This window comes from Malaya genurostris, chromosome 1, assembly GCF_030247185.1.
Source record: "Malaya genurostris strain Urasoe2022 chromosome 1, Malgen_1.1, whole genome shotgun sequence".
Lineage (NCBI taxonomy): Eukaryota > Metazoa > Arthropoda > Insecta > Diptera > Culicidae > Malaya > Malaya genurostris.
In genome coordinates, this window is record NC_080570.1 from 1613186 (window position 1) to 1640917 (window position 27732).

General features: G+C 39.1%; 1 protein-coding gene across 8 annotated transcripts in view; it reads right to left on the bottom strand.

The window, feature by feature from the left end:
- LOC131429407 (nucleolysin TIAR) overlaps positions 1-27732 on the bottom strand; it is a 717709-nt gene that overhangs the window by 37091 nt on the left and 652886 nt on the right. For all 8 annotated transcript variants that reach the window (XM_058593501.1, XM_058593550.1, XM_058593534.1 and 5 more), the window contains one exon: positions 15962-16064. In XM_058593501.1, the coding sequence (XP_058449484.1) occupies positions 15962-16064 (103 nt within the window). The remainder of the gene's footprint in view (positions 1-15961; positions 16065-27732) is intronic.

Here is a 27732-nt window from a genome sequence, read left to right on the forward strand (position 1 = left end):
GGAACTAAAGTGTTATGTTTGTGCACGTATTCCTGTAAAGCGTATCTCCAATTGGTTCCATCTAATCTGGATGCTGAAACGGCTTTAATAATCCCTTGATTTTGCCTTTCTACTGATCCGTTTGACTGTGGGCTAAATGGAATAGATTTACGTATTTGGATACCTTTATCTTCCCAAAACTTGGTAAACGCTACACTTTGAAAGGGCGGTCCGTTATCGCTTTGGATTACTAGAGGACAACCCCACTTCTGGAAAATTTCGGATAGTGCTAAGTTTGTGTAGTCTGCTTCCAAAGTTCTCATTTCTACGACAGACAAGTAGCGAGAGTATGTGTCGACCACAACTAAAAATTCGCCATATCCGCATTTCGGGATCGAGAGAAAGTCAATCTGAATAATTTCCCAGGGGCCGTTGGGTAACTCTCTGTTTGTAAGTGGTAAAGGAGGATTACGTCTAGATAATTGGGCGCAAGTGTAGCAAGTTTTGACAAATTGCACTACATCTACAGACATTCGAGGCCACCAGAAAAACCCTCGCATAATGCGTTTCATAGCGACTTCTCCTACATGCCCTCCATGTGCTGATTTAAGCGCTTTTCCACGGAGTGATTTTGGCAAAATGACTCTATCGTCTTTGAATACTAAAGGACCCAATGCAGTCAAATTTTTTTTTTGTGCTTCGTAACTGCGTAACTCTGAAGGCCAAGTATTTGAATCAATAGCATGTCGCACAAGTTTCAGTTCGCTGTCATTTTCTGAATGAGATTCGATTTCAGTCCACGTAATCTCCATGCAACCAGTATCTAGTGCATATAGGTAATGACAATCATCATCCTCTTTGAACGGTTGAGCTTGCTGTGCTGCGGGTATTAAGCGAGACAATACATCAGCTACATTTTTATTTCCTGGAACCCGCTGAATGTTAAAATCGTACGGTTGAAGTCTTAATGCCCAAGCTTCTGCACGTGAGACAGCTCGTTTACCAAGACGATGGTTGCTTGCGAATATGTATTGATTCGCCTCTGCGTCAGTTCTGATTGTAAATGTTCGTGTTAACAGGTAGTATGAAAACCGTTCGACTCCCCATACCACTGATAGCGCCTCCTTTTGTGTCTGCGGATACCTTTGCTCTGCTGCTGTAAGAACTTTCGACGCACACGCTATAATTCTTGGCACTTCACTGTCATTGAACTGAGTTAACACGGCTCCGAGTCCAATGGGTGAAGCATCGACGTACAACTCTATGCGATCTGTTGGACTGTAGTATCCCAAGCGCTTTATAGAATTGAGAGCTTTTTCACGGAAAAAATTAAATTCTGTTTCTTCATTGTCCGTCCAGTGAAATTTATCAGAGTTAGCTAGTAAGCGAAGATATTCTGTTTTTGTGGCTCGATGAACAATGAACTTATCGATAAATGTGATAAGACCCAAAAAACTTTTAACTTCCGAACAGTTTTCAGGCCTTCTAAAATTTTTAATTGCGGTGATTTTCTCGTTTTCTATCTGCCATCCCTCGTTAGTCAAGGTAAATCCAATATATTTAACAGATTGGCTCCCAAATATGCATTTGCTTTCGTTGATTTTTACGTTGTGATTTATCAATCGTTTACGTACTTCTGCCAAATTTGCATCATGCTCAGTTTTTGTTTTTCCATATACTAGAATCTTTGTAAAGTTTCTTGGAACAAATCGGGTGCGTTGCACAGACCGAATGGAAGACGCACACATCTAAACATTCCGAATTCCGTGAAAAAATTAGTAAAATGTCTCGAATCTTCATCCAGCTCTATATGAAAAAAGGCATTTGATAAGTCAATCGTCGAAAACCACTGAGCACCATCTAATTCCGCAAGAATCGATTCTAACGTTGGCATAGAAAATGGTGTTCGATGTATATATTTATTTGGACCCCTTAGGTCAATAACCATCCTTATGTCGTCTTTTCCTTTGGGAACTATTAGCATGGATGAGCAGAATGATGTATCCATGCCGTCTCTCACGGGTTCAATAATATTTGTCCTTACAAGAGATTGTAGTCGTTCTTCAACAAGAGGTTTTACTGCCATTGGAATATTAAGAAAAATGTTTCTGCATGGTGGCTTTGTTTTATCATAAAATATTTTTACAGGAGGAACGTTGAATTTTGGAAAAGCCTCATGTATACCAATCGATGCAATTTCTCCAGCATACAGATGTTCATAATCCGAAACTTCATTACGAATGGGTACATTCATACCCAACAATAAAACGCTGTACCTCGTTGCGGTTGATCTACCCAACAGGGCGCGTACCTCACGAACAACGTAGAACTTTTCCAGAAATATGGGTCTGTCGTCTGATATGTACAAGTGTGCGTAGAATGTCGCTAATACAGCGATTTCTCCACTAGCGTATGCTTTAAGTGATCTATCGGTTTTATATTGTACATCGACTACCCCAATATTATATTTCGTGTTGGTGATAAGACAACGGAACATGTCTTCGGTGAATGTGTTTACTTGTGCCCCTGAATCAATAAGAAAATTACAGTGCATTCCGGCTACTTTAGCATTAATGAACCCGTCAAAAGTTGGAACTGTATTTTCCATTTCTTTGAATGGATTCTGAACCTGTATAAATTAAACAATTGATACTCATACTTGTTACTATTCATGGGGAATACTCACTTGTCCCACTAATGGATAAACAGCATCAGGTTTTATACCTGTAGTAATGCTGGAAGCATTACGATGTTTATAGTTTGTACAACCATCGAAGTTCTCCGTAACCTTACCTTTGGCTGTAACCTTCGAAGATATTTTATAGTATCGTTTTAAAATCACTCGTTGGTTAGCCAGTACCTGTATAATAATACTTCCCATTATTCAAGTGAACAATTTGAATTTACATTGTTTGAAGTAAAACATGTACTTTTACATTTCATCAGTTTTATTTCTTGTCATCGTCAGATGAAAAAAATAACAGATTCATTTTACTTGTTAGATCAAATCAAAATACGAATTTCGCATCAGTTATAGTAAATAATTCAATTCTGATTTGGAGATTTTAAAGTGTATTATTTATTGATGATTTCACTCACATTTTCTTGGTTCTCGTTGATAAGTTCTTCTTTCTCTATTGCAGCGATTTTTGTAGACGATGCTTCCAATTGATCATCTGATGCTCGTTTAAATGTTGAAATTGATTCCTTCGAGCGACAGGCTCGTTGAATGTGTCCGATACGCCCACAGTTGTTACAACTTTTGTCCTTGGCATTACAAACTGTAGCTGTATGGTACACACTATTGCATCGCCAACATTTATCACTGCGCGAAGATCGAATTGGTCCTAGATTCCTGTATGCCTGCTTGTATCCATGTTGATCCTTTTTATTTAATGCTCCACGATGATTATTCCAACGCATGCCGTATGGCTGAAGCGGTCTGTTTCTATTTGTACTCTCCGTCTCGCGAACAGACGCGACAAGTGGTTTGTCAAATTCACCATATTTTCTCATTACGAACTCCTCATTCAGTCTAATTGCTTCGATTTCTCGTACTTTGTCAACGAGATCTGTAAAACACCCCTTCCTATTTAACATTTTTAGAGCTGCTGTTCTGACATATTTATTTCTAGCGTGCTCTGCTACGGAAGCAACTATTTCTTCGAACTCCTTGTTGTTGTCGAACTCACAGAGGCGAGCAATACTACCAACTCTGGTAATGAAAGCCAAGTCAGACTCATCTGTCTTCTGTGTCATTAGAGCTAGTCTTCGACGCATTAACATTACATCGGAGCCAGAACCGAAATATGTTTTTAATCTGTGCATAGCATTTGAAAATGGTTTTGTTTCCGGATCTGGAGCATCCCCTTGAGACTTGGTATTTCGAAACAATTCAAGAAGATGTGTTCCGGCTTTTACTTTGAATACGGTAAATTTGGTAAACTCATCGTTTATTCCCGCTAATTTCATTGAATCATTAAGTAAATCCATCCACGACTCGAACGTCTGACGGTGTATTTCATAATCATCTATGGGCTTGCATTCCGGCACATTAATTGATGCGATTGAAAGCTGATTCATCGACGACATGAATTTTGACTCATCTAAAACCGACAAAGACGTTGCATGTCGTGTGCTCGAGAATCTATTTCCTTGATCAAACTCAACTGTACCGTTATCGACAGAATCAGAAACCGAAGGAATATTAAAACCTGCCAGAATTTCTTCATTCTGTTTACGGCTTTTATTTAGTTCTTTCAACAATAAAGCACTTCTATTTTTTTCTTCTGCTAATTCTCTAGCCAAGTCTCGTTTTTTTGCCTTCTTTTTCGATATGGAATTATCTAAAACAACGAGAAAAAAACAACCAATCAAATCATGTTTTTAATATCGAGACCTCTCGCTCGAATCATGAATTGAGATCTGCCTATCTGCCTATAGGTTCTTGTTGAGAAAGATTGAGAAGAGACCTCTCGCTCTACCTCCAGATATATCATTTCGTCATGTGATCCGAGACCTCTCGCTCAAATCTAATAGTGGATTCAACCACACTTTATAGTTCAAATTTCGTTTATTATTATACCTACCCACAAGCTGCGCCATGTCGTAAACGAATTTAAATAAAGTTATAAATTATTTGTAAGCGAATCACAAACACGTCTACCGACTATCAATTTAGTTCACAGAATGAATGCTTTTCTTTTTTTTTTTCTTATTCCAGTAAAACGCATATCCCCACTGCTATTTCAGTTTCCGTTCCGCGCTTTTCGATGAAACGCATATCCCCACTGCTTTTCCAGTTTCCGTTTCGCGCTTTGATCGATGGAAACGCAGAGTTATTTTTAACTCAAAAATCCCCAAATCGATTTCTGTCTGTGATTTCGGAAGCAGCGCTTTATAATGTTTTACATTGGGTGATCAATTGCAGTGTCACTTACAACTGTTATAGGGTTCTTAAATGTCACTTTTATTTTTGATTACCTATGTTCTATTTACTACAACCTGGACTCTTGGATTTTGGAACTGGACTTTATTTCTACATCTCAATTTCGGCCTGGGTTCTTGACCTGAGTTCTGAACCTGGATTCTGGATCTGGATTTTTGATCTGAATTCTGAATTGAACTTGAGCTCTGGTCTCAGGACCTGAATTCTAGATCTGAATTCTGGACGTGAATTCTGTAGCTGTGCTCTGGATCTGGATCCGAATCCTGGTGCTGACTGGGACTCTGTAACAAGATTCTGAACCTGACCTAGATTCTTGATTCTGGATTCTGGATTCTGGATTCTGGATTCTGGATTCTGAAATTCTGGATTCTGGATCGAGATTCTGCACTTGATTTCTGAATCTTGACAAGGCACTATGAGTGTTGGCCTGAGTTCTGAACCTATATTCTTGACGTAAATTTCGGCCTGGGTTCTGGACCTGGACTCTGGATTCGGGACTTCAATTCTGGTCCTGGATTCTTGACTTGGATTCTAGAGCTGGATTTAAAGTCTAAAATTTTGAACCTGGATTTTATGAATGGATTTTGGAACTGGATTCTGGATCTGAGTTCTAAACCTGGATTCTTGATCTGAATTCTGCACTAGAATTTAGAACCTAAACTCTAGACTTCGATTATCCACCTGAATTTTAGACCTGGTTTTAGGACCTGAGCTTTAGATCTAAGTTCTGGACTTGAATTTTGGACCTGAATTCTATACCTATGCTCTGGACCTGGATCCGAATCCTGGAGCTGACTGGGATACTGTACTAAGTTTCTGAATCTGAATTCTAGATCTGGATTCTCGACCTGAATCCAGAGTCTGAATTGGAGACCTTAGTTCTTAACCATGATTCTTAACTTGGATTTTATATTTGGACCCTAGAGCTGATTTCAAGATCAGGATTTTGGGCCTGTGTCTGGATGCTGGACGAGGATTCTGCGACTGGATCGTATCCCGTACAAGTACGCTGTGTACTATTGGTAGATATCAAATCATATCCCGCGTACTGCGTGATCTCACGTCACAAGAAACATTCACATTCATCGACCGATTCTCTCACCATCATTCTTCTTAAATCAACAACAGCTTTTACAATCTAAGCATTTTTAGGCAGCTTTAGTCCCATAGCATACAAATCTTTGCTCTGTAGAACCAACTGCACGGCAAACAATTGGCGATAAAATTTAAAATGTCCCAAGTATATAAAAAGAGTAACATCGGATGCCCAATCAAGCATAGCACGTGAGCGTGCGACAGGAGCCCAAGTATGAGCAAACTGGAAAATTGTTAAAGAATTCCTGTTTGAGAGAACGATAAAAATGTGAACCTTCAGAAAGAAACTATGCTGCAATTCTCATCAATCATTTTTCCTCAGAAATGGATCGTTGAAATTTGGACAGATTTTTTTCAGCGCATAGAAAAAAAATATATACACAGCTTTAGGTGCTTTAATTTTTCATATTTTTCATCAAGTGTAACAAGTAACTGTGACTGCACGGGGTGAGGCATCGTGTCATTTGTCTCTCTGCTGACAGCGTGACACCAGCAAACGTACTTGACAAACTAGGTGAAGGTAGCAAACCGACTTCCGTTTGCCATATTCGTCACAATCATCGTCGCTACTGGGCTGCGATTATCCTCATCAACCATCTTCCCATCGGATGAGTAGCTGCTGACGCGAATGGTGCCGGAAAAGAACAGCCCAAAATAAATCCCCCGGAGTCCCTCTCCGGTTCGGTTACTGAAATCCCAAAACGAACAGCCCAGATGAGGGGGAAAGGAAGGACCCGCCACTTAACACACGTAACGCAAGCCGGTTCGTGTCGTTTTGCTCCTCATCATCCAGCAAACAAAACCTGGTCACTAGAAAACCCACCGCCCGACCACCGGCACCAGTGAAGTTGATGATCGACGATGTCAGGTACGCCTTCGTGCTGTGTTATTATCGTTGACTGATAGTGCCTCGTCATCCCAATCCCCACAGTCTGACGCAGGCTGACGTGGTGATTGCTGCCAACAAGAGGTAGAGAGAACCAGACGAGATTGAATTAAATCGTGCGGAAAATTTGAAACATTAGGCGATTGTTTCCCTTTTTTTCTCTCTCCCTTCTGTGTAATCATTTGGCAAACTCAGCGGGAAAGTAAGTAAGGATGTTCGCAGGATATTTAACCATTTCGAACAAATAGCGGATTCGATGAATCCGATGAATGTTTTCTGTTTTTATTATTTTCATGAGCGGAATTCGGTATTGTGGTATCGACTCGTACTAATGAAGCCGGGATTAGATTCGCCGAAAGTTGCTGCTCTATCCGCTCGTCATGTTACTCGTTGATTGACCTTTCATTCGGGTCGTCAAAACAAATATTCAAAGCATGTGCATCATCAGTTCAGTCTTGCTCCAACCTTGGTCGTCTTCGGATATGAATAGAAAATGTGATGCGATTGGTGACGAGTGGCTTTCGAAGCGAGCACTGAATAAAATGCACTCGGAATAATAAAGTCATCTAGCAGATTTTGCAAACATTGGTTCTACATTGATATTCAAGATGCCGGAACTATGCAAGTTTTCAAGTTTGATAGCAAACGATGTCTTACTAAATGTTTAAATTGTCTTTGTTTCGTGAGTCGAATTTCGAAATTGTCATAATCACATAAAAAACACGTGACATGAATGAATTCAATAATATTTATAATAACTGATGGTTTGGCAAGGGATATGAAGCTGATGGATTCCAGAAATTCCAAGTTATTTCACTGTCAATACATGTGGGTGAAACAAGCATACTTACTAAGCAAAAGTCTCCACAACATGTCAAAAAGGCTTCACATATGAGTCAGAATTTTATTTAAAAAAAAATGCTTTGAAAATTGCCCTATTTAATAAAATTGAAATGATGCACCATAGAAATTGTTAAGAAAATTAGTTTTCTTATAAAAACTGGTTTTAGGAGACCCATTTACAAAAATACTATCATAAATTTAATCCAAGATTCGGGTATAGTGCCTTCTGCAAATTTGTTTGAATTTACTTTAAACACAATATGGAAATTTCAGAAATAACCTGCTACACATTCCTGGAATGAGTCATATACGGAATCCACTCAGACTGAGTAATGCGTATTCTTTCCGCTTAATAAGCTCATATTTTTCTGGTCAAGTGCTCTAACGAATCAACAAAACAGCTTGATCAGGAACAAGATATGTGATTTCGTTCACAATGGCACAATCGTCGTCTTTTGAATTATGTTAAAAAAAAGTAAGCAAAAAACAATTTATTAGTATCAGTTCAAGAAAACTACCCACATCTCTTTCGCATAACCGAAAAAAAACTACTGCAGCCAACGTTGGAAGCATCAAAAACTCAAAAATTCTTTACCACCAATTTTAAAACCAGAACAAAAAAAAGGTTAGCCGCTGCACAAAAAACACATTAAATGGCGACAGCCCTAAGCGAGTACCCTTAGTAGACGAGTAAAGAAAAGGCTGACTGCTGTGTGCTGTGAATAATAAACAATATCATCAACCGTTCCGCAAATACTCAATATTTTGCCTTCGCTGCCAACGATGCCGGCACCGTGCCGAACAAGCCGCCAATAAGGGTGCGTTGCAGAAGTGAAAAAAAAGAAAGTTCCTTGGAAGATACTCCGTTCCGGCAGGGGGGGGGGAGGGTAAGAGAACACGCGATGATACAAGAAAGTATAAATCCAAAGATCCCGTTTCCATCAAGCGAGAATATTAATTTTGCTTGTTGTGATTTATTAGTTACATAAAACAATAATCACGATATGATTTATTACCAATTTGATTTGAATACCGTGTCAAGAGGATGAAATAAACAGGGAGGGAGGGGGCATGCGTGTGGCGGGAAGATCCACCGTTATCGTGATTAGACACGCTAAATAGACGGGTAGGGGACGGGCGCGGAGATCGCAAATGTTTTCAAAAAGACTGATTAGGCAGAACCCTTCGCTTGCGAAGGCTTCTCTAATTAAATTTTAATTATCGGAATTTTCCTCACGTCTTCGTGAAATTTACTGAACCGGCTGGGGTTGGGGCACCGGTACTACAATAGACGAGACAGTGACGAATGACTCCTCCGGGAACGTGTCGCAAGTGACTTCAAATTAATCAAAATTTAGCTTTGTTTGTATATTCGCTTTTTTTGAAGGGGTGGTAAAAACAACGCCTTATCCAGTCGAACCCACCACGTATTCACAGTGCTAATTGAAGGAAAATCTATACGCACACCACCAACAACTGTCTGTTTGCAGCTTGTTGCTCGTAGGATGTCATGGTTTTACTTCCGCCTCATTTAAGTTCGCATCTCGTTAAAAAGCACAATCAATCATCCTAGTAGGCAGGATGAGAACAAAAAATACCATGCGCTTTCTGCAGTCCAGCGCGCTGCTGATGGAGACGCTTGGTACTTTTCGGAATTGAAATTGAACTTTCATCCTACAAAACCATTGACTTGAATGAATCAGAGAAGAAAAAGTCCGGAACTGGAAAATAAATCGGTGCAATCTCCCTAGCCCTCAGCAGTCGTAAAGCCAACAGAAAAGAATTCTACTCAGCTCAACAGAAACTTCACCATAAATTGTGAAAATAACAGAAACTAGTTTTAATTTCCCACAGCGGTGGCTTTGTATCGTAGACGTATGTCTCCCTCCCGGTTAGTGCAAAAAGGGAAAACAAGAAAATCATAATGTTAACAAAGCACTGCGAATTTATAAAGGAAAGAAAAATGCACTGCTCCCATGCAGTGTTGGCATGCATTCGGGAAGTCACTCCTAAGAAACGAGCGAATGGGGAACGAAGAACACACACCACCTCTCTTTCGCATTGTGGCCACCAGTCTTACGGTTACCAGCTGCTACGATACAGAGTACCTATTTTTTTATTCATCCGCGTGTAGGGAAATCCCGGGTAAAAAAGTTTGATGAGAAAAGTTGCTCAAGCTTGAGCAAATTCACGTGTATGTGTGTGTGTGTGTGCCAGCTCTGTGTTTGCGGTGCTGCCTGACTTTGCCATTTGTAATCCAGTTAAGAAGTGGACGGAGAAGATGACAAACGGGGAAGGAGGGGAGGGGAGGCTCCAAGATCTCCGGGAACTCCGGGCTATGGTGTGTTACTCGTTCCCATTTCGCTTACAGTTTCGCGGCTAAGTTTTTAATCTGTCAGTCTACTTTGTGTTTGTCAGCTATTTTATCACTGACAAAAGGCGGGGGGCCGGTGGTGGTGATGCAGTCTTAGGCAAAAATTAGAATGTGCAAGTGGTACAGCTGCTACCACCGCGCCTGTCATTGTTGGCTAGTGTGAGACGACGTTGACTAAGAAGCCCAATTTGTCCTGACTCGTCGACCGGAGAGTGCCTCTGATGAGACTTGGTTAAAACTTGCGTCAGTGCCAGAATAACGAACTGCACACTATGCTCGAAAGCAGGGCGCTGCCGGTGGGCAAACAATTTTTCTATTTCGTTTTTATATCCAATTCGATCTGATTTCCTATTTGTGTCCTGCACATGGTTCCAGTTTTGATTGCATTTTAGCTATACCTGTCGGTCCGAACCGTATCCGAGTTGCACTGTTTCTGAGGAATCCATCCTTTCCCGTCAATTATCAGCAATCCCAAACACAAAAAAAATGGAATTATTCGATTTCTTTGAACTTCGTAATAATAGATAGGATCGTTTCTTTTCGAAACTATTAGACTCGTACTCTTTTTTTTTGTTGCGTCATTAGACTAGCTCTTTCCTCTTTAGTCTGGTCAAGTTTATTCGATTTTGGGATGGCAAACAAAATTGTTGCAATAAAAATAATGAAATGAGTTTGGCGTAGACGCTTCTGGTGGAATTCATCTTTACATTTTTATCTGTTGACGTTACCGGTCGTTTGATGCGGCTTGCTACATTTTCCACACCCATAGATCGCCTGCCACTACTGCCATCAAAAACTACTTCATAAATTCGCTAACCTCACTCTCCTGGTACTTTTTTGCAACATTCTGATGGGACATGACGACGGAAAACTTTAGACCAGGAGTCCTATTATTGTTATTCGCTTCGATCTACGCCTGTTTTCCGGCTCGGTTGTGCGTCTTTCTGACCTTAACGAACTGAAATCTAGCCCGCACCACTTTCTGCTGGACGAACCAGACGGAAGAATTGGCCTTCTTGACCACATCCCAAATCGAAAGATTTGGATTACTCTACAAGCAATCTCCTACCTTTCTTGCAATCACGGGACTCAATTCCTCGGCTAGATCATTTAATGTCAGGCTCTCCCCGAATGATTTTCCACAACTGCGCCCACTCGATAACCACTTGAAAGTGTGTCATGAAATTTTGCACATGTGAACATTATACTTTAAGCTCGTGTTTCTCAGAATTTCATAAATTTTGATCCATACAATGGAAAGTTATTCTTCATAGTAAGTGTTTATTTTTTTTTTTTGAGTACAGTCTTCGATGTCATTAAAATCAAGGAGAAAGATAACTGGACCGAGATGGCTTCCTTGAGGAATGCCAGAAGTTGCACGAAACGGTGCCGATACTTTTTTATGTTAACCTGTAAATTTCTGCAAACGAGACACGAACGATGCAGTAATCCATATATGCCAAGTTGATCTAGCTCAGCTATTGAGCAATTTACAGAAATGGGTAGCAAGTCATCAGACTTCGGGTAGCAAGTCATCAGACTCCGATTTGCATAATAATTCGTCGAAGATTTCTGTACGAAAAAACATTTGTCCTGCCTTGACGTAAAGACCGATTGGGCGAATGTATTTTTGCATGCCCTTTCTTAGAATCGTAATTATTCGGAAATCGTAAATGGTACAAAAACGATTTCGGAGATGCATGTATGTGGTTAACCTTTTGTCCAAGCCCCATTATCTGGCAGTGGTTGACAGAAGAGGAGATGTTTCCATGTGTTTTGAACCCATTTCGTATACAGAGCAAATCATGTTCCGAGGTTACCGTTCCATCGACCAGATGTGGTAACGGAATGTTTGCATAATATGGACACAAACATTACAGAAAGACTTCCGATCGCTTGCAATTGGTAAGCAATTGACGCGTATTTAGATTATGTTCTTCAGTTTTGTATGAATAATTCCCATTTTCCAATCTTATCAGTATTCGAGTTTGCATTCAATGCTACGTTTCCTTACGTATCAAAACCTTTGTCTTCTGTACCAGCCAATCACACCCTTGGAACATAATATGATACAGGATTTTCAAAAATTTTCGCGTTCCAACTGAATCGTTACATTCTAACCAATTCGCACCCTCTCATTCTGCTACTAACGCAGAAGACGATAGCTCCCAGTCGACGCCGCACTATTGACCAGATGTCATGAGATGAGGCATGAGATAGAAACTTATGAGCACTTAGTTATCTCACATTTTGACGACTAGTACAGAAATAATTTCGGAGATTACCGAAAACTGATTGAAAACTCTAAAATATACGCACTGAAAAAGTTAGATATGTTTTTGGGAGTTCGAAAATTGGCCACAAAAAAAATTAGTAAAAATTTATTATAATTAAATTCTTCGTTGCAAAACAATCGATCAAAGTATGATAAAGATTGCTCACGCCAAAAAGTAGCAGAAATGTGTTTAAATTCTAAAGTAAATAAAAAATATAATGAGTGATAATGTTACTCAATTCTAGTATCAATTCCACGCAGGGAAGAAGTGGCGATTAATGCGCACCCGAACTTTTTGAAGTATTAGAAATAAAATATTACTCTTCCCAAATACGGAAAAACTTGAAACCTCAAATAAACGATTACAATTACACTGAGGTTTTTTTTGGAGAGAATTTTCAAAGTTATCCTGTTTTCTTGATTTGTCTTAGAATTTTTTTTAAATCAACTCTTCTGATACTTATTAAATTTTCGACTTAAGGAATTTTTTTTATTACACCAGGTCTCTGCGTTTCATGCCTTTCTAAGACATTTGGTATAAAAAATTTCAATTTCGAAAATCTCAAAATTCAAGTCCCAAGTTCATGTCAATTTTTTTCTGAGATTACACCAGATCTGGACTATCAAAAATTTCTTCAGCTTTGCGATTCTTTTGTATGCGGACTTTCGAAGTAATGCGTTTCGAAGGTCTTAAAGTCGATTTTTTCAAAATCTGGACGTTTCATTCCTAAGACATTTGGCATAAACCAATTTACACCTTTTTTATTTGCGGTATTTTACGCGGTAAAAAATGACCACAGTATATTATATTGGTTACGAGCATGAAAGTCACACAATGGTCGTGTTTTGTTCCTGCAAGGATAAGGTAATAGTGCGCACAATGAATCTTCCGTAATACTCGGAATACTCGATCATAACATATATAAAGCTTTTTTTCGGTGGCGTCTCGTGGCAAAATCCACGGGTTGTGCACTGATTATATCATATTTAACAGTTCGTTCTTAGTGAAAATTGAGGAATTGATATTCGCTTGTGTTTTCCAATTCAATGAAATATCGATGTATGGATGGGAATCTTTTTATTATACTTATATCGTATCATCGTAATTCGGTAATTTTTTTAAATCTGTGCTCGAACCAAAAATCAGTCCGAGCCATAACATGAAGGTCCCGCCACTTTTAGAGCGTTTAAAAGGACACTTTGTTTACCCTAACAATTGAAAAACTATTAGGAGCTCATTGTCAGTATGTGATTGATTTCAGAATCTGTATCAGCATATTCGGAATTCGTGAAACTCAGATTAATCTGTGAACCTAGAATCGCTGAAGACAGCAATTTGTTTTCAACTGCCATAAGCATAAGCCACTGAAGCTTCTCCTAAAGGTGTGCATACAAGTTCTCACAGAGCCAAACGTGATTGAGAGAACAACAAATCTCAGAGCTGTGCTTTATTCTCTTTTTGAATCTGAATCGAATAAATAGAGAAGCTAAAAAACATAGAATGCGGATGGGGATGCAGTTGATTCCTTCAATTCGCATAGTTGTGCAGTGCACAAGGTACACATAAGGACAAGACGCCACTGCTTTTTTCTAATGACAAATTTTATAATTATTGTTGTCGTATTGATAGGAAATTAACTGGGAAGGTGAAATGCACCCCACACTCTTATGGCGTTTTTCATTGAAGAATACTTCGCTTTTGATTGTTTTTATTTTCCTCAAAACGAAGACAATTACTACATTATGTGTATCCCAAAATACTTAAGCCATAACTTTCCCAGTTGACTGTTGAGCTTTTGAGCACTTCGGGCGTATTTCATCGACCGTAGGCCACTCAGATGATGATCGTTTTGATTCCGTAGTGATGTGATGGATCCCTGTATCATCCATTGTCACATATCGACGTAAAAAATCTGATTTATCACTTGTAAACATGGTTATGGTGTCGTTTTCGATCGAGTGTGAGTAAACGCGGCACCTACTTTCTCATGGTGATATGTTCATGTATAATTTTACACAAACTGCTTTTTGATATCTTTACGACCTCAACTATCTCACAAAATTTTAACATCCGATTAGATACAAGAAATGTGTGCATTTTTCCTAACATTTTCTGAAGTAACCACCTCACCTGGACGACCAAAACGTTCACCCATCGTCGATGTTTGTACGACCACGTTCGAATTGGTTCCTTTCGATGGAGCAGTATCAGAATAACAATTTTTAATCCATTGTGTAGAATCAAGAAGAAATGAAAAAATAAACACACGATTTTTTTTGAAAATGACAAAAGTAACTTCATTGAAATAACATTCATTTTTTTCTGAATAATCAAAATATGAAATTTTACGCACAGTCTTTTGAAATTCGGTTCTTCATGAGCGTTGGTTACGGAATTATAGGATGATAAGTGTTAAAAATTCAAGTCGTCCTTTAAAGTGGCGATGGAAAAAAAACCAGCAGCTCTTTAGTTAATGATCATACAAACTACCATCGTCTGTGCCTGTTCTGGAGATACTGGAAATAGAGATAAAAAACTAAAAAAAAAAGAAAAATTACACTTTCGCGTAAAATGACAAAATTTAAATTGCTTTGAAGCGTTAAGCTCAAAAATATATTCACTTATCCTGAGACGTTCGGCCGCAACGCATTGATTAGAGTTGCTGTTTTAAACGACAGAACTTCAACATGCCTTCATCAGAGTCGTGCTGCTGTATGTATTTTCTTAACATGCAGTGAGCCAAGTTTAAAACTCCAGAACAAATATTGCAATGACCGGTAGTGAGTAGTGCACTTTCCATTTCAAAGAACGCTGCCGAAAGTAGCGATCACGAAAAGATTTACCCAGGAAACCATCCGGTTCCGATCGGTTCCCAGTGGCCCTTCCCGTGAACACAAACAAAGAAAAAAAAACCTCGTAACCTCGTTCTTAAGGTCCTTTCACACCTCATTTAAAATTCCACCTTGCCGTGGCCTGTTTTCGTGCTCCGGCCGAGTACCTTTATTTGGACATCAATTTGTTTCGCACACCTGGACCCGGACAGTTCAAACAGCAAAGCGGAGGCAGCAGCCGCCGGTTAGTTGCATCGTCATTGCACTTAGCTATCGGCAAACCGTAGGGACAGCAAAACAATGCCACCCTTGAAACTCCTTTCACACCGGCAAACAATAATGGGGTAACTAAAAACAGAGAGAATTGGGAGGGGCGGACGAAAACCAAACAGAGTAAAGTTTACACACAACAGAGGGAGCTGCTCAACACCACACACACAAAAATATGGAAGGTAAAGGCATCGTCATACGGGGCAGTGACACACGGTGTTTGTGTGTGTGTGTGATTGTTTGTGGATAAAAGAGTGTGGGGGGCACAGCAACAGACTATGGAACAGTTGTTTTTTTTTGTTGTTGTTAAACAATTCACAGTGAGTGGAAGATTTTTTTCTCAGCTTGTCTCAGGTTCGTTCGAATTAGGTTCAGTCATAGAAGATAGCAGAGGGAGGGAATGAAATTTTACAACGGATTTGAACGGGGAAGGAAAATAAAAAAACTACCGGTACTTACATTCTGCCTTGGTAGCAGGCGGTTTTCTAGTGGCCCAGTTTGTCCTGATGGATCTCGATCCGAGCCATTGTCCGTTCATGGCAGCTATTGCATTTTCCGCTTCCTGTTTCGAGGGCGAAAAGAGAGAGAGAGAGAGAGAGAAAGGGAAAAATCATGAGTTTTCACAGCAATGAAAGTGAGATGGGACACTTAGGGATATGGCATTACAAAAGCTGATGACCTGACACTTGACACGCAACGCTCGTATCGAATGGTGCCGGGTGAAGTGTTCGGTGTAGGGAAGAGCGGTTCTGTTCGGTCCCTGGTAGCTAGCTTGTTCACAGTCAGGCTTTTAATATAAAAGTGCATCGCTCATCTCATCGTTGTCGTTGTCGCACTTCAACTTCACCAAGCACAATTGATGTACTACACTTGTATTTGAGCAACGTGTTTTGGGTTGTCCCCCTATGGTTCTGCCAGTAACGAAGACAAACTTATTCAAGTGGGAGCTGCAAAGGGTGACAATATTGTGACAAATACTTTTCCCGGAAGCTGTGCTTGGCTTTGTATCCCCTTCATTCCTTTGTTGTGGGGCTTCCGAAGAATGAGCTGACAGAAAAAGGATTGGGGGTAATGATAACTTAATCGAAGAAAACTTATGAGATTATTGATACAATAAAATTCACAACGGGAAAAAAATTCGTCGAAGTCAGTTGAAAATACTCAAGTGAGCAGATTTCAGCTTCACATCCGAGCACGTGCCACTCAATCTCAGTAGGCATGGTTGGGCGTGCTGCGAATCACAGACAAACGGACAGTCACGTAGTCATACTATTGTACCTTTGTGTCTATAGAAAACGCGTTTCCCCGCCGTTTGTTCTTTGGAGGTTAAATAATGAAAACTAGCACAACACTCTCGTTATGCACACTCTCTTGAGCCTTTTTTTTCATCATTCTTTTTTTGTTATTTTGCCCACTGCCAACAAACAAAACTAACAAAAAACAACAATGGCGATGATGCAACTGGCTTCGCTTTGTCTTCGTTCGCTGCTATGTATGTCATCTTTCTTGTCCCGCTTTAGTTTATCTCTATGGAACTTGAGTGCACCATCCCCAGGGTAAAATCTTCAAAAGTGGACTCACAATTTTCGACACGCTGAAAATTAGGCAATCAGCCAAGCTACCCCGGAAGTACACGATAGGAAACAAAATTTGTGAAAAGAAAAACATTTTACGCCGTAACACCAGAAAACAGTTGCCAACTGCATCGGGAAAGACCTTTTTTTTCTCTCTCCCGGCCCGGTTTCCAATTTCAGTTTCGTCCCATAATGGGAAGCGTTCGTTGCGCCGGGGACGGCAAAACTTGCAAACTTGACGGCAGCGACAGAAGGACACTTGTGTGCCGATTGGGTGCTCCTATTCGTTCGTTCTCTTGTTCTGGTCTGTGTCTTTTTTCGCAAACTGCTCACACAATTGCCGTTCGCGCCGCTGGGTTCATTTCTCCTTGAATGGCGACAGAGGAGTCAAATTCTAAACGCAATTTTTCACTGCAGCAGGCGGCGTGCGGTGTTCGACACAAAAGCAAACTGTAGGCCCCACCCACCAGGGGGCACGGTGGTGCCGTCGCTGTCGTCGCCGTCGTCATCGTCGTCGTCGTTGTTAATGGATTGTCAGTTGAAATTTTTTTCGGCATGCTTCGATGGGGATGCCTTCGTAACAGGTTCTATTTCAAATCATTTCTGGTGTGTTTTGTATTCTTTCGAACGTACTTTTTGTTCGCTCTAAATCATTTCATGTTTTGCCTTTTTCCCGTACTTTCAACTTCAATTTTTATCAAATTGGTTAGCTGTGTTTTAACTCATATGTTTGTTTGTTGACAACGTGTTCTGAGCACGCATACCATTTGAAGCACTCAATTATACGATGATAACATCTCAAGTATTAGCGAACAACCCTTGTAATAAACTTGTTTCCACACTTAGAATATAAATGTTGATGTCAATACAATTTCATAGGAAACAGTATTCTTCAATAGTTGTAATCGGATGGAGCAACGTCCGGTGAGTACGGTGTGTTAGGTGAGATCTCCTGTTTTTGCATTTCTAAGCAGTTTTTGACTACTGTTGTGCGCTGCTTCAATGGAGAATGATTCAATCTTTCCCTGTCTTGCTGTCTTTTTTCCTTCAGTACTCGACTCAAACGAATTAGTTGCATTCCGTATCGACCTCTTGTGACCTTGGTTTCAGTATATATCACATCTATCTGGTCCTACAAAGTACAGAGCATAAACTTGATATCGTGAATCTTCAGTTTCGCTGTCGAACTCATGCAATTGCGACATTTCAGTTTGGCTTTACAAGTAATTTACAATGATTCCACCACTCGCAGCCCCATGAAAAACCTCAGTGTATTCAGTTCCAGAAATAATTTCGGATTCTAAAAATGAGTTCAGTTCCAGAATTCTAAAACTAAATTTATGAACTTAATTCTGCTCTGAATTTGGAACCTGAATTTTGCCACTGAAAACTAAAAAGTTCCTGTCACACTTTAGTGTAGATATTTTGTTACAATTTTGGAAGCGAATCCGTAAAAGTTGCAATAATACGAACGATAATTGATATTCGGAAGTGTTAAGAAGCATGCCAGTTTTGTTCATATTCTTGTCCTCCAGTTATGACTCTGACATTACCCACCCGCCTTTCCTCAGCAAGAGCATTCTCGGCGTAGGTATTCGAGAGTATTTTATGAATTTTAGCGGATCTTTTCAATAAGACGTAGGACTTCCCGCAAACGTCGAAGATTAGATACAAAAACGGTTCGCTTGAATTCCGCACATCCCCGCAGATAATGAGATATGAACACGTACTCCAAACAGCAGAAACCACGATTATTTCAACGCAGGTCTACAATTGTAAAACTGACAGCTTACCTTTTCATTTTGCTCTCTTTGCTATTTTTCTTTTAAAAATTGGGTAATTTTGAGCTAATTTTTCATTGTCTCCTCTAAATATTCTGGTAAAAACGTTCTTGATCCTGTGGTTAGTCGGATGGCATCAAACCAGAACTATTTAGCGGGTGAGGCAAAATTCCTAATGCATAATGGTATTACATTTCTTTCGTGGAATTCGACCTTCTGTTTCAACAGACTACGCAGCCGACAGATAGCGTACAGAACCGTTGCATGGTTGATGCCACGATCCCACTGACACTAAGATAACATCTTCCAGGTCGGGATTCGAATATACGACTACTGGCTTGTAAGACCAGCGCATTGATGGAGAGTACACTGAAGTCTTTTTTTATGCGAGTTTACGCATAACTCTGAAAATTCGCATAAAAAACTCTATAACTCTGAAAATTCGCATAGAAAAACCGCATAACTCTGAAACTTTGCATAAAAAAGTCGCATAAAAAGACCGCATAAACATAGACCTTAGCAAGTCTTTTTTTATGCGAGTTTACGTACCGCATAGAAAGATTTTGGTCATTCAGGGTTTTTGGTACCTCATGTGTGACGATTTGTGTTGAAGTGCACATGACTAATTTGAATTAGATACATTCGCACTGTTGTGCTAAAGGCGAAACGTAAAATAATTCAAAGATTTGGGTTAAATTGCGCCGGAAGTGATGATTTGTAATAAACATTTGTAGGAAAACAAGGTTTCGGAATAGTTTTGTTCTTTCGATGAATTTTCAAGAAAGAAATAACGACGGATTTAGGTGGACGGGTATAGCGTGAAGGGTAAATCGATGCCTTTTACGCAGCCCACCTGAGTTCGTTTACCAACCCCGCACATAGGGTCAGAAAGTTTTCCTGGTCCGAAGAGGCGAATGACCTTAAGATTAAACCCTTTATAATATCAAACAAACGACGCATTTTGATTGAATTATCCGAATAACTTCTACGTTTTATGCACAGGTAACCTTACATCCTAGCAGCTGAATCGAATCGAATCGTCATTATACAACTGACAGAACATGACAGGTCCTATATGGCTACCTAGAGGAACTGCGCGTTCAATTTTGTAATGTTTTGGCTTACATTTATTTTTACATTTACAGAATCGAGTTGTGCTTTTGATCCGAGCATATTCTCAATAATTGACCTGTTAAAGTCTCTGTTGTGGTGGCAGTTGAAATTCGGTTGATTGGTGCAGAGTGCCATCTGCATATCTTTGACGGTGCTCTCAGATTCATGCATTCTGGAAATCGATTGTCCAATGTTCGGGTTTTTTCAACATGTAGTGAAGGTTTTTCCAATGTTCATATTCATTCATAAATTCATTTAACCGAGAAAAATCCACAGCAAATCCTTTGTGGCCATATAGGATATCTAAATCGGAATGTTGGCATTAATTTCAAAAACATTCTTGTCAAATCCATCTCGAAAATACAAATTAATTAGCGATTAGAAAAAAATAAACCGAAAGTCTTCATGTTGTATTTTAGAAATTCTATAAATATAAATTATTGATATACACTTGACAAGCGTGCACCAAAAGTATCTAAAATTCCTTCAAAAGTTTATGAGTAATAGCAAAATATTATTCACGAAATGCCACAAATTAATAAAATATTCCATCCCAGTTTTCCTCAACTATAAATCTAATCTACTCTAATTATTCCTTTTTGGAACCTGCAAATACCAGTGGAAACTAAATAGAACTCGCAGAAAAAGTTATTGTAGATTCAATAAATTCAATGAATTCTAGGTAATTCTCAGAATTTTATTAATTGATATTAATTGCAATTTGATTCAGCCAATGTTTTTTTTTTTGATACAACCAACATTTGTTCCAAACAATCAAGATCTAGTTAACAGCCTGAATCTACGATTTCTCAACTTAAAGCAAGATTGATAACATATTATTCAGCTCTTTTATAAAATGATGCATATTTGGAATCAACTAGATTATCGCTAACAAATACTGAAAAATTTCGTTATAGACGAGAAACTAATTATAATGAATGACTAAATCAATTGTCTTAAACAACATGCACAAATGTGTTTCCCTCATATCCATGGAACATAATGGTTTATAACCTATGCATATTACACTAACAAAACGTGTCACTGAAAGCATTCCTTATTTCTATGTGTAAGTTTTGCACGATACACTTTGTGCGTGGATTCGTTCAGTTCAAGTAAAGTAAGTCGAATTCACGAGAAAAAATTAAGGTTCGTTCACAGCTCATGTACCGGTAGATAACTCAAATGCTTGTGATAGGATTAACCACGATAGCGCGAGAGCTGAATTGGACGGATTTGGCTTTGGCTTCGACGTTCTGCTTGGAAGAGAATAATGTATCTATCTATTTGTGAAATTATTGTCTTCAAAGAGTATCTCGCCTCTTATGGGGACCCCCACAAGGGTGTCATCTTGGTCCTTTGATCTTCCTATTTAACTTTAATGACATGAATTTTTGTCTGGAAAGTGCACATAATGGTACATCCCAATGGTCTCAAAATCTTTTTCCATTTCAGCAACAAGTGAGGATGCCGCATTTCTTCAACGACAAATGGAGTACTTTACTTTACTAATTCTAGGTGCATTTTTAATACCTTTTGTTTCTTAGAAGCGTGAATCTGAATTCGCATAAACATAGATTCTATGTGTTAAAAGAGAAGAAATCGATCTTAACTCTTTCTCGAACTTCTTCGATCAACATATCATATCTACATTTTATCGCTTTTAAATACTTGTTCGAAAATTTTGCTATTTCAACTACTAACTACTACGAAAACAGCTTTTTGGTATAAATTTGTTAGTCCCATAGAGCGAATTTGCCTTCGGGTTTTGGATTTACAGAGTATCGAATGCGGTAAACCTTCAATTTTGAGAGAGTGTTTTTATAAAAAGGAGCAAATACTTCCAAACTATTCGGTAGGTTCTTATAACGGGTGTGTTTTAGGAGGTTTGTTTTTTTTTTAAATAGGGATTACTCTATTGTCTGAAAGTTGTTTTGACAGTGTAAAGTGACGTTTCCACTCAGTATTGTTTGGCAAATCATCATGAATGGGTTAACTCCAAAACAACGCTTCGAAATTGTGGAAATTTATTTTCCAAAATCAGTGTTTAATTAAAACTGCTTACAGCGCTAAACTATCTTCTGTGATGAGGATGCATTTTTGGTTGACATGCCGTTTTTGAAGCGAAAATTAGCAATGTATTATTTGGTGCGGTCTATGGACTGGTTAAATCATTGGTCCTTATAGCTTTAAAAATGAGGAAGGACGATACGTTACCGTGAATGGAAATCGATACAGAACCATGATCAATGAATTGTTGTGCATGTGGATGTGGACGAAATGTGGTTTCAACAGGATGGTACCACTTGTCATACTGCGACCGAAATAACTGACTTAATGAAATAACATTTCAACGACCACATTATTTCGAGAAATGGGCCGATGAATTTGACGCTACTTGATTATGTTTTGTGGAGATACGTCAATTCATTGGTTTATGTGGATAAACCAGTAACGATTGATGATGTGGAAATCATTATTCACAGAGTCATTGCTGAAATACGCTCTTAAATGGTGGCGGCCGAAAGTTGGACCTCTAGGAAGGCCTTTGAGAAAAATAGTCATGGCGGCCGAAATCATATTAATATGTTAAATGTCAAGAAATAAAAAAAATTGGTCATTTTATGATTTGGCATGAGCTTTATTTGGCTTTGTAATTTTTCCTTCAAATCAGCAATTTCTTACAAAAAAAAACCCTTCATGAAGGTTAAGAAGAAAAGGACATGTTAAGGTCCGAGGACAGAGGGTCGCGTGTTGAGTTTTAAATCGACCACGTGGCTCGCTCAGTTCCCTTTGCGGATCGTATTTCTCTTGTACTCTCTCGTATATGAGCAAACTGTACCGGGGTTCCAGCATACATTTTATTATTTTGATGAGAAGTTTTATCACATAAATCTATCGTATGGGTTGGACATTACATGGATTCCAATGAACAATGAAAAACTATTCAACTTTCACAAAGATTGAATGTCTGCGTGTTCGGCAGCCTTGTCAACCCATTTTCATTTCTCTCTCCTTTTTCAGAATGCTATCAGGAAACCAAAGCGAAAAAAAAATGGTGGATGCATTGAAACTGACTTTGTTTCACAGTAAAATACAAGACTTTGTGTTTATCGCGATAACATATATGTTTTTATGTACTAATCGCATCTAAACTAAATTATCTAGACTCTGTCACTGTAGATTTATGATACAAGCCTTCAAAGCCGAGATATTCGATGAACAAGTAGAGGTATGAATTTCCGAGCGTTCCAATTTTCAGCAGTCTTTCAGTCAGAAAAAAATACAACACGACCGCTAAACTCAATGAATCATTCTGAAAATTTCACAGAATATTATCAACTAAATTTCGAAGATATTGTCAGGTGGGTTTTCCTATATTCTGCACCGTTTCCAAGAAAATTTAATTTGAAACGGGAAAATAGCAAAAAACCTACCACTTTACGGTACTGTCCTCAGCCCTTAATGCTATACCTACTTTCCGGAAAAAAACGACGCATCATTCTCTTCCGCAGAAGTCGCTGAGTTTCAATAGGTATTGGATCTAGGATTCGTCATAAATTAGCGACACTTGACACAAAGAAGATCGTTAATTGTAAAGAAACTTGATGAGTCATTTTATTTAATTGAATACAACTCAGGCTTTGTAAGTTTTTCTTCGAATCACGGTGTCTCCATACTAAAAGTAAATAAAAATGCACTTACACTTAGCATACAACGATCACATAACTACAATCATAAAGAATTCATTCATTACATTTTCCGTGAAAACAAGCAAAAGTTTATTTGACGGAACCAGAAATTTTTCGCGTTTGACGCGCACGCCTGCTGCGATCGACTTTTCTTAATGTTTTATTTTAACGCGCCGCTTCGCAGTCGATTTATTGGTGCAGATGCCAATTGCAAAATAACTACTGACAAACGTAAGACAACTGACATGCGAAGACCAGCGTCTTACAGTTTGAACATAATTAATCCTAAAGTCAATAATTCCTATCTAAAATATTACCAGTAATTAATTACAAAATGAAAACAATCTCCGATGAACCTCATTCCAATGTTGATCTCAAAATCCAAATTCCACTAATCCTAATTCAGATCCGATTTCAGTTTTAATACCATCAGCTCGGAAACAATTGAGCACCCCTTTTATGATAGAGAATAAGCAACAGAAAAAAAGCACCACTAAAACGTGTTGACAGACAGTGGCAGCGGAAGCAGGGCTGCTCTGTTGTTGGAAGCGAATTGCAGTTTATTGCCCATTGTCGTCGTCGTTCCGGCAGGCATTCCATTTTCGAGGGGAGGGGGGGGGGGAGGGGGGGGGGGAGGGGGGCTTCTGACCGCAGCCCTGTAAAAAGCCTGGAATCAAAGACAGTGGGGGGGGGGGGGGGTGGTGGATGTTGTTTTGTGAATGGCATCGATGGAAAATGGCATTTTTCTTCGCGCTTTTGTGTGCCGACACGAATGTCATCCCTTTTCTCGTTCTGCGAAACTCGACGGAACGAGTTTTGTTCTGTCAGGTCAGAAACGTTATCGCTTCGTTATAACAACTACCAACAACGTGAAAGAATGCGAGATAAATGTCTATAAGCCCAATAAAAAGCAAACATTGGTCACTGGAAAGGTCTCGACTTCGAGTTTGTTTATAATGAAGCTTCTTCCGAAAGTTGTTCGTTTTCCGGCGGACCGGAAGTGCAGTTCCTCTTTTTGCTGTGTCGCAGACAATGTTATTTGACCGCACGACCTGGGGCCCCTTCTTGGACGACCGGAGGAAATGGAGCCTATTACAGCAGACGGTGCCCGTGGTCCATTGGAAAGTGTTGAAATTCTGTTTGTAAGTGAAATGATCCTTGAACTGAAAATGGAATAACTCCACTTGAGAAGAGCAGGCAGCTTGAATGAATAAATGATGAGATTGCTCCGCACTTTTCGTCTGCCTGCCCGAACCCGGTTCGATGAAAATAGTTTTGCAAGAGTGGATGCTGCCAGCTGCTGCTGTCCACCCGGCCTGGAAAAACCACCAACTCCGGGAACCGACCGAATTCACCGTAGTTGTGTTTGTAAATATTTAGTTTTAAATAAACATTAAAACACTTTGAGGCTGCGGAATTGCAGATGCAGCTTTTTCAGTTGCCATTTTTTTTTATTTTGGGTATGCTCTTTCATCTCGGTTTTGGTAAAACGTGATGGGCGTTGGAAGTTGAGGGCATTCAGAGAACTTGTATAGCAAGAGTAAAGTGAGTGGTTGTGGAACTGAACTCCGACTCACTTTTAGCTGTTGTTGGAGAGTTCAAATCAATTGAAAAATATATATTGCTCCCTAGTCGGTCGTCGCCGGAATTAGACATAAACAATTTCCGCAAGCTTGTGGTATGATGAATTTAAATGGAAATTCTATTTAAAAACAGTGATACTCGAGCGCTGCCATCAGAATTTTTCACAACCTCAATTTTGCGTTTTGTGTTTCAATAACATTTTTTTCGCAGAATTGGGATAAATTTAAACAACGGGCAAAATAAGGCTTGTTCGCGATAAAAGGAGTGTATCGAAAATAAGCTTTCCACATACATTTGTGCTGTACGCATGTATTTGTAATGGTTTTTTATGCTCAGATCACAGCATGCTGTGCGTTTGGCTGTCAGCTTTCGTTTGTTTACTTGTTTGTGCGGTTGAAATTCTGCGTTTTCAAAATATCGCGTATTGAAAAGGAAGTGAAAATTAAGGTTCTGGACACATGGCTAAAGGAGAAGGGTATTACTATGCGAAAATTGGCGAAGCGATTTGGAATTCATCATGCCAGTGTTAAAACCATCATTAATAAGTTTGGGAAACACTATTGTTTGGATGAACTACCAGGAAGAGGCAGAAAACCCAATTCTTCCTATCTGAAACTGGACCAGAAAGTGGCAGAAATCTATCGATCTGAGTATCTCCAGAAGAGATTGCTGCCTTTATATGAGAAGCATAGTACACCACCACTGTTTTGGCCGGATTTGGCATCGGCTCACTATGCCAAAACCACTCTCTATTGGCATGCGAAAAAGGGTATAAATTACGTTGAGAAAAATGTCAATCCACCAAATTGCCCTCAGCTTCGACCCATCGAACGTTACTGGGCAATCGTGAAGAGAGTCTTCAAGAAGACTGGTAAGGCAGCTGGGAACATGCAGGAGTTCAAAAAAATTTTGGGCTCAGGCGTCCAAAAATGAAGCATTATGAAGATGAAGTCGAAAATTTTTTTAAGAAAGCTATGGTCTGGTAAGCAATTTGTAGCTGCGGTAAGATTTCGAAACCCTTCATCACCACTGCTTCAATGAACAGCGAAATATACATCAAGAAATGTTTACAAAAACAACTTCTACCCATGATTCGAAGCCACAAGGATCCTGTTATCTTCTGGCCAGATCTTGCTTCTTTCCACTACTCGAAATCAATGGTAGAATGGTATACTACCAAAAATATCACTTTCGTCCCAAACCCCCAACCAAGTGAGGAATTTTGGGCATTAACGAAGGCACATCTTAGGAAACATGTCTCGGCAGCCGAAACCATTCAACAGATCGAAAAAGATTGGAAAAAAGTGTCAAAACTTGTCGCCAAGATGTCTGTACGGAATTTAATGAGGAACGTTCGCAAGAAGGTGCACCAGCTAGTCTACAATGGCTAAGTAGCAAATTTTGAGAATAGTATTCTGTTGTTGTAGTCTAATATTATCAGTATATCGAAAAAAATTTGAATATCTAACACTTGTGAATTATTTACAGCGAAATCAAAATGCATCCATACTTTCTGGGACGGTCTTTAATTAGGCAGCATGAAGAACCTACGAAGAGTCTGTGAAGACTTCTCTGCAACCGATGTAGCTGCTTTTGTCCAAGATTTTTTTTCGCAACTCTGGGCAGTTTTTCGGTACAATAGGGACTCCATTCGCTTTATACCATTCCAATAAATTCTTGGCATAGTGACAAGATGCTAAATCATGCCAAAAAAAGCGAAAGAGCATCAAAGCTGCGTAGGAATGATAACAATCGCTTCATTAATAATTCTTACTGGTAAATTTCATCACAGTGATAAAGCTTTAGTTTGCTCGATCGCAGCTGCATATTGCCTGCCAAATCAAATATTGTAGTCTAAATATGTTTGACGAATAAATAAATAAATAAATAAAAAAATATAAAGATCGTCCCCACACACCATATTTACCAGACAATGCTCCATCCGATTACCACTTACTCCAATCCATGGCGCATATCGATTCATGCGTCGAATCTGAAGAACTGAAATTTTTCCAACGTGGTATCAATTGAAAAAATAATGTTGAAGTGCAGGATCGCATAGTGATTTTTGAAAAGTAGAGAAAACATGCTTTACAATCAAATAGTATTGTACAGTGACAGCCCTTCCCTAATTTCCTTTCATAATTGCGCCAAATATTTTGTATGCAAGGATGAACAAAAAGTTTTAAATACCTTATCTGTGAAAATATATCTCTTATTCATTTTTTCTATAATTTAAACTGTGATTCTTCACTTATCAAAGTACTAAAAAAAATATAGTACATGGAACAAGAAGTTCAGAGTCTAACAAAGAAAACGTCGATTTTTTACCCTGAAAACTTTTTTTTTCTTCAGTATAATCTCCATCTAAAGCGATACACTTGACCCATCGGTCTTCCTGCAATTTGATGCCCTTTGAAAAAAAAAAAACAATTTGTCAAGGCCTTCAAAATAGGCTTCCGTTTCTGCAATGACTTCAGCATTCG